General features: G+C 41.9%; 2 protein-coding genes across 11 annotated transcripts in view; one reads left to right on the top strand and one right to left on the bottom strand.

The window, feature by feature from the left end:
* Nucleotides 1-5,278, bottom strand: part of LOC110091080 (quinone oxidoreductase-like protein 2) — a 131,753-nt gene extending 126,475 nt beyond the window's left edge. For 2 of the 4 annotated variants that reach the window (XM_072998192.2, XM_078392388.1), the window contains exon 1: nt 4,638-4,890. In XM_072998192.2, the coding sequence (XP_072854293.2) occupies nt 4,638-4,678 (41 nt within the window). In that variant the 5' untranslated portion in view covers nt 4,679-4,890. Of the gene's footprint in view, nt 1-4,637 lie in introns of all 4 variants that reach the window. The other 2 variants (XM_072998196.2, XM_072998193.2) reach the window with 2 other exon arrangements.
* A 996-nt stretch (nt 5,279-6,274) lies between these two features.
* RASAL2 (RAS protein activator like 2) overlaps nt 6,275-14,019 on the top strand; it is a 566,253-nt gene continuing 558,508 nt past the window's right edge. For 4 of the 7 annotated variants that reach the window (XM_072998190.2, XM_072998183.2, XM_072998182.2 and 1 more), the window contains exon 1: nt 6,484-6,589. Coding sequence is in view for 1 of the 7 variants with exons in the window: in XM_072998184.2 (XP_072854285.1) it covers nt 6,415-6,589 (175 nt within the window). In the remaining 6 variants the exon portion in view is untranslated. Of the gene's footprint in view, nt 6,590-14,019 lie in introns of all 7 variants that reach the window. The other 3 variants (XM_072998184.2, XM_078392382.1, XM_078392387.1) reach the window with 3 other exon arrangements.

Below are 14,019 nucleotides of genomic sequence, written 5' to 3'. Positions count from 1 at the left end.
CTTTCTGTAGTCCACACAAAATCTAACCTCATCTAAAACTTCTCCCAAAGCATTTTACTTTGGCACAATGACGATAGGGCTGCCCCATGTGAAGCTGCTGGTTCTATGATATCCAATTCCAACATTCTTTGAATCTGCTTCTCAATTTGCACAGCATGAGCCCCTATAATCCTATAGGGACTGGACTTCACAGGCAGGTTTTCACTGGTGTCAATAGCGTGGGTAACCAAATCAGTAGAAACAGGCTTGTCAGAAAAAATATTTTGGTAATCTTGAATTAGAGAAAGCCACTCCTGCTCATCAGGATTACTTGAATTAACAAAATTGTCTAGTCCATTTCCAACATTTTCCAAATCAGGCAAAATGTCCATAGGTTCCTCTTCTGGTCTAACACAAGTAGCTTTACACCTCAGAATTACAGCTGATCTGTCCCAATACAGTTTCAGGCTGTTGACATGACAAATGGTAGGATTCCCCCCAAAACCAGGCATTTGAACAAGATAATTCACAGTTCAGCTTGTTAGGTCTGAGGGGGTTCAAGACAAGAACAGAGTTTCCCAGCTTATACTCTCTGTGCTTTCCCCTCTGACATATGTCACAGGAAGAAACAAAGTTTCTCACAGGTCTCTTCATTTTTGGACAGTAAAAATATTTAACGTCTCTCTGCAAAGTCTTTTTACATCCCTGATGTCCAGAGAAAGGGGAATCATGTGCCAATTCTAAGACCCACTGTCTGTACTCATGAGCCACAACTAGTTGTTTGGATGGTTCAAAATCCACTCTAGAATCTTGAGCAAAATGGCGATACAGCAGACCATTTTGGTCTCAGAAAAAAATTACACGCTTGTTCTAACTAAGGCTGGGCAGCTTGTGCCCGCAGGGCTCATAAAGAAAAATCATCTCCCAGATGCTTTTTGAATTCATTCAAACTCATCATTTCAGACATAAACTCTTCTTCAGGGCTAACAAATTTTAGGGGTGCTGTTTCGGATTTCTCAGGCAGGTGAAGCTACTCTTTGGCTGGCAAAACTGGTTTGGCAAGTGGGGATTGTTCTGCCCCAGGGATTCAGACCACCAGCTGCTCTGCTGTCGGGTTTCTTCAAAGGAAGAATAATTCATTAAGACATTTACTGTCTCTTTCAAAACCGTTTCTGCATTTTTCTCCAAGTCATGAAGCAAGTGGGTTTCCCTTAAAGGGGCATTTGTCACAACAGCTTCAGAACATGGGTCCATGAGGGAAGACTCTGCATCCTCCAGCCCTTTAGTTAGGGTCTCTGGGTTCAATTGTCTTAAAGGTGTAAGCAAAGACTCATCAGTCAGTGATTTTTTCAGGTAAAGCTTGCAAACCTGCAGTTACATTGTTTGAAGGCATGGTAGGGAAAATGAGGGAGCTTCTGGGTTGCCCTGTTAAGTCAATCAACCACTGCTAGAACTTATCTGGTTGCAGGTTAAGTCTAGTCAGTAATTTAGGTTTTCTAGACAAGTCAGTACACTGGAAAAAAAAAGAGATTCTCACCCATTTTCCAATGAATTCTCATACACTGCTTGTAAATCATGCATTGCAAGTCCAAGGCTTCGAAGCGCAGTGACCACAGAAAAGGCTGAAAAGTTTTCCTGGCCTCATCAGCAGCTCCAAAATCTCCAGTTGGTGGAAAGTCATCTGAGATGAGCTGCATAGTTGGCATTCCTCCATCTTCTTCTACCCCTTTCTTGGCTGTTTGTGAATGAACCCCTCACACCTCTGGAGTTTCTTGTAGTTGAAAAACCCCTGTAAAATCATCTGGCTGTAAGCTCTCAAAGTCAAATGGCTCTGGCAACAGCTGCATCATCTCTCCCGTCAGGAGTCTGAAACGATGTTGCTTTGAGTAGAAATCCATCTGGGGCATCATCACTCCAGGTCTCCTCCACGCTCTCGGTACCTCTTACGAAGTCATCTGCTAATGGAATGTCTCCTTCCTCGGCTTGCTGAGGGTTAACACCTCGCTGTCTGGGAGCTAGCAAGGCTGCTCTCTAGGGTGGGTCGTCTCCAGAAGCATTCTCTGTTTCTGGAGATGGAAAGTCTTCTTCCTCGGCTTGCTGAAGGTTAACTCCTCTTGGTCTGGAAACTGGCAAGGCTGCTTTCTGGGGTTGAAAGTTCTGTGAAGAGTCTTCTGCCTAGGAGTCCCTGAAGTCTCGCTGGCTCTGAATGGTGGGTGTCATCTGATACTAGGGGTGCCGCCTCTCCCAGATGGTTAAGAGCAAAGAGCAAATCCTCTCTGGTTCTGATGCTGCATCTCTTGCATGGTGTTCCATATGCCTCTCTGCACGGCTAAGGATTCCGTGAGGAGTCCGATGATCACATCCACTTTAGACAAAGGCTGAGTTGAAGCTCCTGTCCCTAGGCCGGACACATTTTCGGGATGAGTAATGAAGCTCCTGCTCTTTGAGCTGTCCTTACTCCTGCTGCACTTGGCGCTTGGTCTCCAACCTTCCGGACACCGACTGCTGTCTCTCCGGACTGCTTCCCTGTCTCTGGCCTGACCCACAATGGTGGTTCACTGCTGCTTGCCCCTTCGGTAGCCACAGCTCCAGCTGGCGCCGCTGTCACTGGGCTTGTCTGTTGCACTGGGTTAAAGCTGTTGGGTTTCCTCAGTAGCCACAGCTCCAGTTTCTGCAATGTTGACCACTACTTCTCTGCCTGCCATTCTGCCTAAGCAAAATTAACAGCTCACAAAACACTCTCTGTTGTCTTCCCTAAGCAAAACAGCTCACAGAATACTCGTGGAATTGCTCCTTGTCACTGCTTATTCTGCCTTAGCAAAATAATAACTTGGGGAAAAGCCACTTTGTCTGTTGCTATCCAACAAACAGCAACAGACCATGGACTGAGTTCCTACTCCAATCCTCTGAAGAAGCCGGCCACAGAGACTGGTGAAACGTCAGGAAGAACAACCTTCAGAACACGGCCAAAGAGCCTGAAAAACCCACAACAACCATCAGATCTCGGCCGTGAAAGCCTTTGTGAATACAAAAAACAAAAACAAAAACAAAAACAAAAACCACAAAACTTTATTCTGCATTTCTTTGAATATGCAAAATTGATTCTAACAGAATGGTCTCTCAACAGCTCAGATCATTCATCTCACACACTGCCACCATGTGGTGCACAAGGTCCCCCAAAGGGGTGCCTAGCACTCGGTCAGAGCGTTCGACAGGCCACTTACCTACCACCTTTGCGCTGGGGAAAGTCCAAGAATCTCAGCAGTGCACAGCGTAAGCCCTTTGAACAAGTCTGAATTTAGAAGAACACTTCACTCTTAACCAGTATTTTGCAAGTACAGAAACATGGACTTTGTGATTCCTTAGAACTCACAACTGCTCAGTTAGGTAGGACTCTTGTGGCCCTCTCCACCTCCTGGATTTAGACCCTGCTGTTCAAGACCAGTCCTTTTGTAGAATTTTTATAAGTAATTCTTATTAGAAAAATAGAGTTTCATTAGAATCAGTTTATACTGCACAAGCTTTAGCATAAGAACATATTCAAAGATCATTGCAGTTAAATAAAATAACCATTTCCCATTTAAATAATAAACACTACTAAGCTAGACTAAGGTGGGCTAGCCTCACCTCCTTTTTTCTCCTTACTTACATCCTTTCTCAATCAAGTTCTTTTCTCTCCCATCATCATGGAATTGAATCCCAGAACTAGATCTCCATCACTCCATCATTGAATCATTACTCTCACATAACCCATTGTCCATTTTCTACACTCTCTAACTCCTCCCTTCTTCTTGACAATTCTGGCTGTTAACCAATTAGCCTCCAGAGGCTGTACCACCTTCCTCCTCCCTTAATTCCCATGAGAGTCCAAGTGTTTATTCTGTTCTCCAATTAGCTTGGAATGTTGAGTCTTCCACAGGCCTCTCAGTTCAGCCTTCAGCGCTATCTCAAACCAGGTTTGAGCGGTCTTCAGAAAAACACTCTCATGGCACTTAGAAAAACACATTTCAATGTCTCTCAAATCATCTTCACACAGAACCGGTCTGACTCCATTTTGCATTTCTCTGACTACATATCCCATCATCATGACAAGGTTGTCTTTTCTTGGTTTTCTGCTAGGGACCATCCACACCTAACCTGGGGAACAATGCAGTTCAAATAGGCAATAATTCACATAGGCAAAGATGGGTTTTGTAGAGATGCAATGAAACCATAAAAGTATTCTACAGATTAATGGCAACACTTTTTTCTGCCAAGGACCTCATGGGTACAATTATTTTTGAAATTAATTTTAATTAAATTAAATTTAAAAAAAATAAAATGAACAAATACAACATACTCCATACTTGTATATAAGGCAAGAAATTAGGTTTTAAAATTGATCCTTAAAACCTGGGCAGACTTATACACAAGTGTATATGGTATATCTGGTCACGAACTTGCTCTTAGAGCAAGTAACAAAACAAAGAGGCCAGTAGACTCTTGCCCCTTAGAGGCTCCTAAGAGAGAGATTGTGCAACCTACCCCCACATCCCATCTCCTCCTGCTGCTTGTCTCACCATGCTCTACTATCAGCTTTCTGATTCACTCTGCTCACTCAAAAAACAACAACAACATTTCCACTCCATACACACAAAAACCATTACATACACACCCACCTGCATTTTCTGAGCTTCACAGGGCATTTTTGCAGCAACATTGGCCTGTGTAGGTTGAAGGGAAGGAAGCTTGATATGGAGTATTCTATTCTATAGCAGCAGCTTTAAGTGTGTTTGCAGCAACACCAGCCTGGCAGAGATGTGCAGGCAGGGGAGGCACAGTCTCACCAGACCCAACAAGTTTTTTTAATAAAGCACAAGGACGCAAGAAAAAAGGTTACCTTGCTTTTCTGCACATTCCTTTCTTCAGCACAATCAGCACACACCAATATACTGTAGATAGAAGCAGCTGGCAGCCGATTCGCTGCATTCATAAGTGGCTTCCAATAAAAATAAGCAGGGTGCCTGCAACAGCAATTGCTGAGGAGGCAGTTGGCAAAACTGCCTCAGCAAGTTGGGTTGCAATCATGGCTGGCTTCCAATGGAAAAACAAGCAGGGTGTTTATTTCAGCAATTGCTGAGGTGGTAGCATGCAGGGTTACCTCTTTTCTGTTCTAAGAAAGCCAAGAAAACAATAGGGACCCTGCACAAAGGGCCAGGCTCATGATGCTTGGGTATTTCATTGATGTTACCAGGGACACCCATAAACCCTTGGGGCTCCCCTTCCCATAGATTTCAGCTTGTGGCCTCCCTTTGAGAATGGCTGCTTTAGATCGATGTTTTCCCCCTTGGAGGAATGAACACCACAAATGTGTACTGAGACATTAATTCCATGTTCAGTTTCTGTCCTCTTACGACATACAGTTAGAACCTCAAATGCATGTCAACTGAACACAGACGTTATTTGAAGCAAATGTATATAACTTGAGCCAGTTTCCTCTGCAGTAGGAGACACCTGAGCAGCAAGATCTACCGACCTCTGTACTTACTTTTCTTTCAAAAGAGGTGGGGAAAAGGTACACAGTACTGTATCCAGATTTGCAGATTGCACTATGAAGCTGCACTTGTTATGGTTATTCGGGGTTCAGTTTCACTGCAATTTGTGAACTATTTACTTCAGTAGCAAGCATTTCATTGCACTGGTGTATGAATACAAGAAAGCAAGAACGTTTCCTCCGTCCTTCCTATCTAACCTCTAAAATTGTACCTACGTTTTACAGTAATACCCTGGTATAAACTGCTTTGCACTCCTCTCCGGTATAACCGACGTAGCAGTAAGCAAATTGCTTGAGTGCACTGCGACAGAGATGAAGCCCCCGAAATAAGCTGCAATGATACGTACACCTTTCCATACAATTGAAAGAGTTTACAAACGACGAAAGTACTTCACGGATAACGAGCGCGAACCCCCACGGCCTGATTAAGCCCCTTCAGGGTCCTCGCCTCATTTATATACGTCCAATCAGCAGCTAGAAGAGCAAGTCAACTTCTCGAGAGAAAGGCAAAGGGGGTGTGGACGTAAGCGTCGATGGGCGATTGAGGGAGCCTGGTCGAGCTTCCCTCCTCGCGGCAAGCCACCGCTGCCTGTCGGTGCCTGCCTGGAGTGCGGGGGCCGGCCGGCCGGCCGCTCGGCAATCCATTGCTCCTGCCTATCTCCCTGGGATGCCGTCGGTCGCTGAGGGAGTAGTGTACGGCGCCCCCGCTGCGGTGGTGGAAGCGGACGCTGATCACGCCCATCCTGGGAGGCGGCCTGAGGATGGAGCCGGAGTGGGGCCAGTGATCGAGAAGGGGACGGGGAAGGCACCTAGCCTCCTTTCCTGCTCTACTCGGTCGCGGTTGACTCCACCGCAGGGCGTCGGCAGCGTCGGCACCCCGGTCGCAGGAGCAGCATAACTCGATGGAGCCTGGCATCTCCGCCGTCGGGTCGGGCGGCGAAGGGGTGGATTCCTCCTGCCTTGAGCGCCTCAAGAATTCTTTGCCGGGACCCGCCGACCTGGCCGGAGCGGCCAGCACGCTGGAAAGGATCCTGCGGGAGTCGGTGTGTCAGCTGCAGGGTTGGCTCCGGGTCTACGGTAAGGAGGGAGACCTTCCCCCTCATCCGTCTCCCCTCTCGCCCTCTTTCCTGTGCCTCACCTAGCTTCTCCCAGCTTCCATGTCTCCTTACCCGCCTTTCCTTTTCGGCTGCAACATTGCCGTCCTTACTTCCCACGGCCTTCTCGCCCTGGCGCCAACAAACAAAGCACCATCCGCTGGGCTTCTTCCTTCTTCGGTGCGTATCGATTGCTCTCTTGCCCATTCCTTAACGCGGGGCGGGGGGGGGAACCTGCCGTGCCACATTAACGAGGCCTTCTCAGTCCCTGCTATTCCATTCCCTGCTTGTGGAATAGCGTCAGGTACACAGATCTAGCCCTGTTTCCCCTCCCCTAACTGCGTATTGGAGCCCTTCAAAATGGGAGAGGCTGGGATTAAAACTTCTCCCTTCCCCACGAGAGGCATCTTCTGCTTGCAAGTCCCCACCATCTTTAAAGCCTATGCGTTTCTCTTACTACTTGTTGGCACTGGGAGAAAAGCACCACTGTGCTGATCTCTCACTTATGGTTTGACCTTTTGTATTGCCATACCATTTCTTCTCTGTTCTGTGGCCCTAACGCAGTGTGATCTCTTTAATTTTGGAAGCAGCTGACATCTCAGAACGTTTTTTATTTGAGAAAGAAGTGTTTGCTTCTAGGCCAGTTGTGGGTCTCCGCACCCCAAGTTGAAGGTCACCTTTCTTAACATCCTTTAAGGGTAGCACTGATCGGGTAATGTGCGACTAACTCACTGACTGCTTTCTGCACACCATTTAGAAGCAACTGCCTTGTAGTTCCTGCTGTTGCCTATTATGGAACCTTATTCGTGCTTTTTAAAAATTATGTTTTTAAACAGCTGTATGTTGTACCTACCTCCACTTTGCTTTTGCATGTATTCTTCATTGCTGCTTAAGGCAAGTACTGTACAGTTTAAATAGTAGGGATACTTTTCTATGTAATTTCTGTACAGGGCTGACCTTCACCTTTGACTGTCTAAAAGTATATTCTGATATATGATGGCAAACTTTGTTTTGAAACTTACATTTAGTGCTGGTAATTCCCTGCATATGGAGTTCCTTCTTGTGGTGTTACCAAAAGTGTCTCCTTGTCCCAAACCTTTGAAAAGCACTTTGATGATAAATGTATTTCTCCTGTAGAAGTATTACTCTGTGCAGTTAACTGACATAAAGCAAAGCTTATGTCTTGGAACATGGACAGATGACCAATTAAACTTTCTGTATCCATGTATGAAAGAGGAAAGTACAATATCTGATAATTTTTGACCACCAATCAAGAGATTTCCTCACTTCTGGGCAGATCCTTAGCAAAACAACGTGTAAAACATCCACCTCTGTTCAGTTCAGAATCATGTTAATAGAAAAAACCCTGCAGATTAGATTTCAGTATGTACTATTGTCAAATCTCTGGATAGCTTTTCCAGAAAATCCAGAATCAGGATGAAATACTGATGAATGTGCAGAAATATTTGATTTTTAGGTTTGCTCTGAACTTGGGGAAATTGCACTCAAGGTTGAATTCTTGCTGGGTGATTAATATCTATTTAACAATGCAGTTCTCTATGTGCCTACTCAGTATATTTGATGGAGGTTACTTTCAGGTAAACAGAAGTAGAATTGCAGCCTAAAAGTGGCTCTTTGTAACTCATAAAAATTTACTGGTGATCATCAGGATCAATGGTAGAAAGAAGACTAGAGTAGAAGAGCAAGTGAGAGTAGAGTAGATGAGCAAGTGAGAAGCTCTAAGGAAAGCGCACTATAGAAACAAGAGGATCCAGGAAGAGGAAAGAAACCTCAACAATAAAAATGGACTAAAGAAATAAAATGCTTAAAGACTATAGAATATAATAGGTATTAAATGGTTGGAGAATATTAATGTTTACAAATCAGTAACTGTTAAAGAAAATGCAGATAAGATGTTTTATAGATGATATGTGATTTACTGATGGTACATAATGCCAAAAAACTTTTTTTTTTTAAAGATAAAAATTTGCTGGCAGGAAATATGTGGTTGTTTAGTGTAGTATGCTAAAATGTCAAGCTGTTGAGAATTACTAGTGAACTGCTCCTTGTGCTTATTTTGAACTGCAAGATGCTCTTTGTGAAATTGCCACAATGGAAAGTTGTGGAATGCCATCCTTCTGTGATCTATATTTAAATCCTTTATGCATTTAGGAGTCAAGAAAAGGCACAGTATGAGTAAAGACTCATTTTCTTCCCTTTCTAGCTGGACTTTGGATGACTGTTAATTAGTTTGCGAGAAGATATTCACATTGTTCATCTTGTGATTGTTTTGCTTAATACAACTTATGTTCAACTGGCATCCTTATTTTTGGTAAAGGTTGATGAGAGTCTGGAAAAAGAATGTCAGATTCTTTAGTGATCTGGCTGATATACAAGACTCACTGTTATTTCCTATTTCTTTCTCAAACCCTCTCTAGTATGTAACATCCTAATATAAATCTGTATCAGTATGCCTTGCCTATTTTCAGGCTCAGATATTATTTTAGCTACAGTGTATGCTCTGATATAGAAGTGTATTGTGGCTCAGTCTTAAAACTAGTAATTCCAAGATAGCAAATAGGTTTTCTGTAAATCTCCTTTCCTATTTTCTGAAGTATGTCATAATGTGCAATACTTCAAGAATGTTTATTCTTTGATTGCTCTTGGTAGGCTCAATGTAAAATTTGAGTCCTTTCTGCTTCTAGTACTTCCTAAGGTTGCATATATGCATATGCATGCATGCATACACACTGCCTTGCATAAAACTGTCTACTGTGTGGTTTAATATTAAGAACCGCTTAGTAAATGATGAACATTCCAAATTAGCTGTAGTTTAAAATTTTGCTGAAATCACAAGTATCTTATTCATGGACAGACTGCTATGAAGCACTAAATAAACCAAAAATATTATTGCTGAAAAAGTTGTGTACAGCTCACTGACTTGAAGTCTTTGAGAAGTATAGTGTTTTTGATATTACAAGCACAATTGTCAACCATAGTAACTCTGTAAATAAATGATAACTAATTATTTCTGATTAATGTCAGAATAAAACTGCTGAAATGATTAGTTCTACTTTTCAGATAAATAGCCAGTCATTAGATTGTATTAATCCTGTCCTTAACTTTCATAGATTGACCTGGATATGTTATTGTGCATTTAGTCAAATCAAAATGGTTCCATGCTACTGCATGACTAAATCCACTTTATAGCATTTTGTTAATGCTATAGATACTAATAGCATTGAAAAGCTATTTGTAGGGAACAAACAAGAATGCTTGTCTATCAGTGGAAACTAAGAGTCCTTACTCTGGTCTGTATTGCCAACCATACATTAGGAATGTGTGATACCAGTTTTGGCTGTACATTGATCTAGAAGAAAAGCCTATTTTCCATGCCTGTCTTCCATGACAGGTACCACTTTTCCAGCATTGTTATCAGGGGAACTATTAATATAACATGTACCTACAGGTCAATTTTCCCCATGTGTCTATATGGATACAAGTTAGCATAGTATGTTCTGTTGTTGAAATTGAAAAGCACTTAGTGTAAAAACTGGTTCAAAGAAATAGTTACAGTACTTAATTTGAAAACAGAAGTTAGCCACATCTCAAATCTGATTAATTATGCATGTAAGTGTTCTAGGAACTTTGTGCCATTCAGCTTGCATCTGTCCTGTCAGCTTATTCTGAAACCACATGTGGAATTGGTCCAGAAGCTTGTATCTGTAGGCACTGGAAGTGGATTTAGCAATAATGCATCATAATAACTGTCACCAGAGTGACAACGATGCCACTGTGACTTTGAGATCTTGGCTTGATCTTTCTTCCATGGAATTCTTAAACTGCTGAGCATCTTTCCTAACTTCTGAAAATCAAAGGGATGATTCATATTTCTAGTGGATGTTAATGAACGAATCCTTCACATGTTAGGTCTGTAGACAGAAAATGGGCTGATTCAAGCAATTCCATGGCTTTAAAATCCAATTTTTGTTTGTAGGTGGTAGTTTTCTGTTATACTACATTTAATATTTTTGTAGCTTGACTGAATGAATACATTTCCAAATAAGATGTACAGGTACTCTGTCTATTGTCAGTTTATGTGAAGCTTCTGGAGAGGTTTTCCAGACAGGTAAATTTTCCCTAATTTTCTTTAGATGCCAATTAGTTTATGTTTGTATTTCAATGAGGTCTATCAAATTCCCAACAGGATTTTTTTTAATAAACATTGAAAAATTTCAAACTTGGTACATGCTGGAAGAGTAAAATGAAATGTTTATGTTAAAAATTGTAAATATAATATATGAAGGAATACATGTATTGACATGTATTATTAGATTATTAGAGTAATGCAGGATAGATATGGAGATAACAGTGGAAAGGTTAAAGTCATAATATTCAACATAAAGCAGAAATCTTTCTGTAATTTTTCTGTAATCTTTCTTACACACTATACACTAGCTGTTTCAGTTCCAAGAAATTCTTTACCAAAAGCTGGTTATATTATTCATAAATGTGTAGCATAGCTCATCTGGCTCAGGCAGACGAGCTATGCTACACATTATGCTAAATGTTCAGTCTATTCCAAGATTGACTTGATGAACCCATAACAATTTTCAGTGCTTTAGCGCAAACACACCCATGCAGCTTTGTCTCCTGTGAGTTTATCATTCTTTAGATTAATAGAGGATTGTAATGTGTTTCTGTGCTTGAATGAGGAGTGTCTAAACAATTGCTTTGAGCCAGGACTGAAGAGCTACGCTAAAAAGAGTGTCATATATGACTTTCATAAACACATCTTGACTTTTCTTCCAGCATGTACTAAGAAAACTGTTTGGACAAATAGATCTGGGTAATAAGAACATGTCATGAGGCAGGTTGAATATCACACATCTTGAAGTAGAGAAAGGATTTCTTGGATTTCTAATAACAAGGGACATTTATAAGTAAAGATACAGCTTATAGAGTACATTAAAGGTGAATGTTTGAAGCCCAGAAACAGCAGGGCAGCATTAAGACGTGATTATGGATACCCTTTTGTTTATGATCATTTACAGTTAACTAAATTTCAGTTGGTTATTGGACCTTCATGCTTTGAGAGTAAAGTTTTAAAAGTTATGTCATGGTGAGCCTCCTGAAGTCTAGGAAAACAAACTGTACGTCTTCTGTTTACTCCATTACATTCTCCCAAAAAATCTTCTTCCTCTCCTATGTGACAACTGTGGCATGACATGCCACATCCTTTTGTTGGATCCCAGTTAGTTCCCTTATTCTTCACTTATATCAGCGTGTTCTACTAGAATTCTTCAATTCAGAGGCAATCAAAGCAGAGTATAGCCACACACATATGCTGGATTCTTAAAAAAGCCAATTTTAATAATCTCAGAACAAGGTTGGGTAAGGTCCCATGTCTGGAGAGCCTAACAAGAAAAGGAGTCCAAGAAGGGTGAAAGTTTCTAAAAAAAGAAATTCTAAAAGCACAACTAGAAACAATTCTAACAAGAAAAAAGGAGGGAGGCAGGAAAGAAGGTGAGTGTGGCTTCACAAACAGCTCAGGGAGGACCTGAAGGCAAAAAAATGCATGCATAGGAAGTGGAAAGAAAGCCAGGTCATCAAGGAAGAGTACAGAAAAGGAAATGCAGGGATGGCATTAGGAGAGCAAAAGTTGAGAATAAGCTGAGATTAGTGGGAGACATTAAAAGCAATAAAAAGCATTCTTCAGGTATGTGTGAAACAAAAAAACAAGAATATAAATAGTGGCACAGCTGTGCAATGGAGATGGAAAAATGATAACTGATGACAAAGAAAAAGCAGAGTTTCTCAATCCTATTTTAGTTCAGTTTTTCCCCATAGGACAGAACTATGAACCTCCAGACAAATTGGAAGTGCAAGTGGAGGGCGCAGGATTGCAGCTGGAGATAGATAAACAAACAGTCAAGCAATACCTTACTACCTTGAACGAGTTCGAATTTCCAGGGACGGATGAACTACATCCAAGAGTAGTGAAGGAATTGGCCGAAGAACTCTCAGAACCATTGTTTTCATGAAATCACGGGAAAAGGGTGAAGTGCCAGATGATTAGAGGAGGGCTAATGTCCCTATCTTCAAAAAGGGCAAAAAAGAGGAACCTGGGAACTATACACCAGTAAGCCTGACATCAATCCCAGGCAAAACTCTGGAACAAATTGTAAATCTGTCACTTCAAGAACCTAGAGAACAATGCAGTAATAACTAGAAGTCAACACGAATTTGTCAATTAAAAATCCTGCCAAACTAACCTGATATCAGTTTTTGAGATCCTCCTTGATAGACAGAGGGAATGGTGTAGACTTCAGCAAAGCTTTTGACAAAGTGCCCCATGATATCCTGATTAGGAAGCTAACTAGGTGTGGGCTGGGTAGATCAAGTGTCAGGTGGATATACAATTGGCTACAGAATCATACTCAGAGGGTGATGATTAACCACTCCTTCTCTATATGGGAGGAGGTAACAAGTGGGGTACCCCAAGGCTCAGTCCTGGGCCTGGTGCTCTTCAATATTTTTATTAATGACGTAGATGAGGGAGTGCAGGGAATGCTTGTCAGATTTGCAGATGATAGAAAATTAGGTGGAATAGCTAATACTCTGGAAGACAGAAACAAAATTCAAAATGATCTTGATAGGCTTGGGCACTGGACTGAAAACAACAATGAAATTCAACAGGGATAAGTGGAAAGTACTGCACCTCGGAAAAAAGAAATCAAATGCACAATTACAAGATGGGGGATACCTGGCTTAGCATACTACAAACGAGAAGGATCTTGGAAGTGCTGTAGATCACAAGCTGAATATGAGCCAAGAGTGTGATATGGCTGCAAAAAAGCAAGTGCTATTTTCGTCTGCATTAATAAAAGTATAGTTTCCAAATCACACAAGGTGCTAGTTCTTTTCAGCACTGGTTTGGCCTCACCTTGAGTATTGTGTCCAGTTCTGGATACCACACTTCAAGAAAGATGCTGACAAATTGGAACAAGTTCAGAGGAAGACAACAAGGATGATCAAGGGGAGGGAGAACAAGCCCTCTGAGGAAAGACTGAACGAACTGGGCATGTTTAGCCTTGAGAAAAGAAGACAGAGGGGAGATATGATAACACTTCTCAAATAATTGAAAGGCTATCATAAAGAGGAGGGGCAGGATCTGTTCTCAGTCATCCCAGAGTGCAGGACATGGAACAGTAGAATCAAGTTTCAGGAAGCTTGATTTTGATTGAATATCAGGAAAATGTTCCTAACTGTTAGAGCAGTAAGACAGTGGAACGGCAAGAGGCAATGAGTGCTCCAGCACTAGAGTCATTGAAAAGAAACTTAGACAACTGCCTGGCAGATATCCTTTGATTTGTATTTCTGCATTCAGCAGGGGGGCTAGACAATGTCCTT

This window comes from Pogona vitticeps, chromosome 4, assembly GCF_051106095.1.
Source record: "Pogona vitticeps strain Pit_001003342236 chromosome 4, PviZW2.1, whole genome shotgun sequence".
NCBI lineage: Eukaryota > Metazoa > Chordata > Lepidosauria > Squamata > Agamidae > Pogona > Pogona vitticeps.
This window is presented reverse-complemented; position numbering and strand designations above follow the sequence as displayed.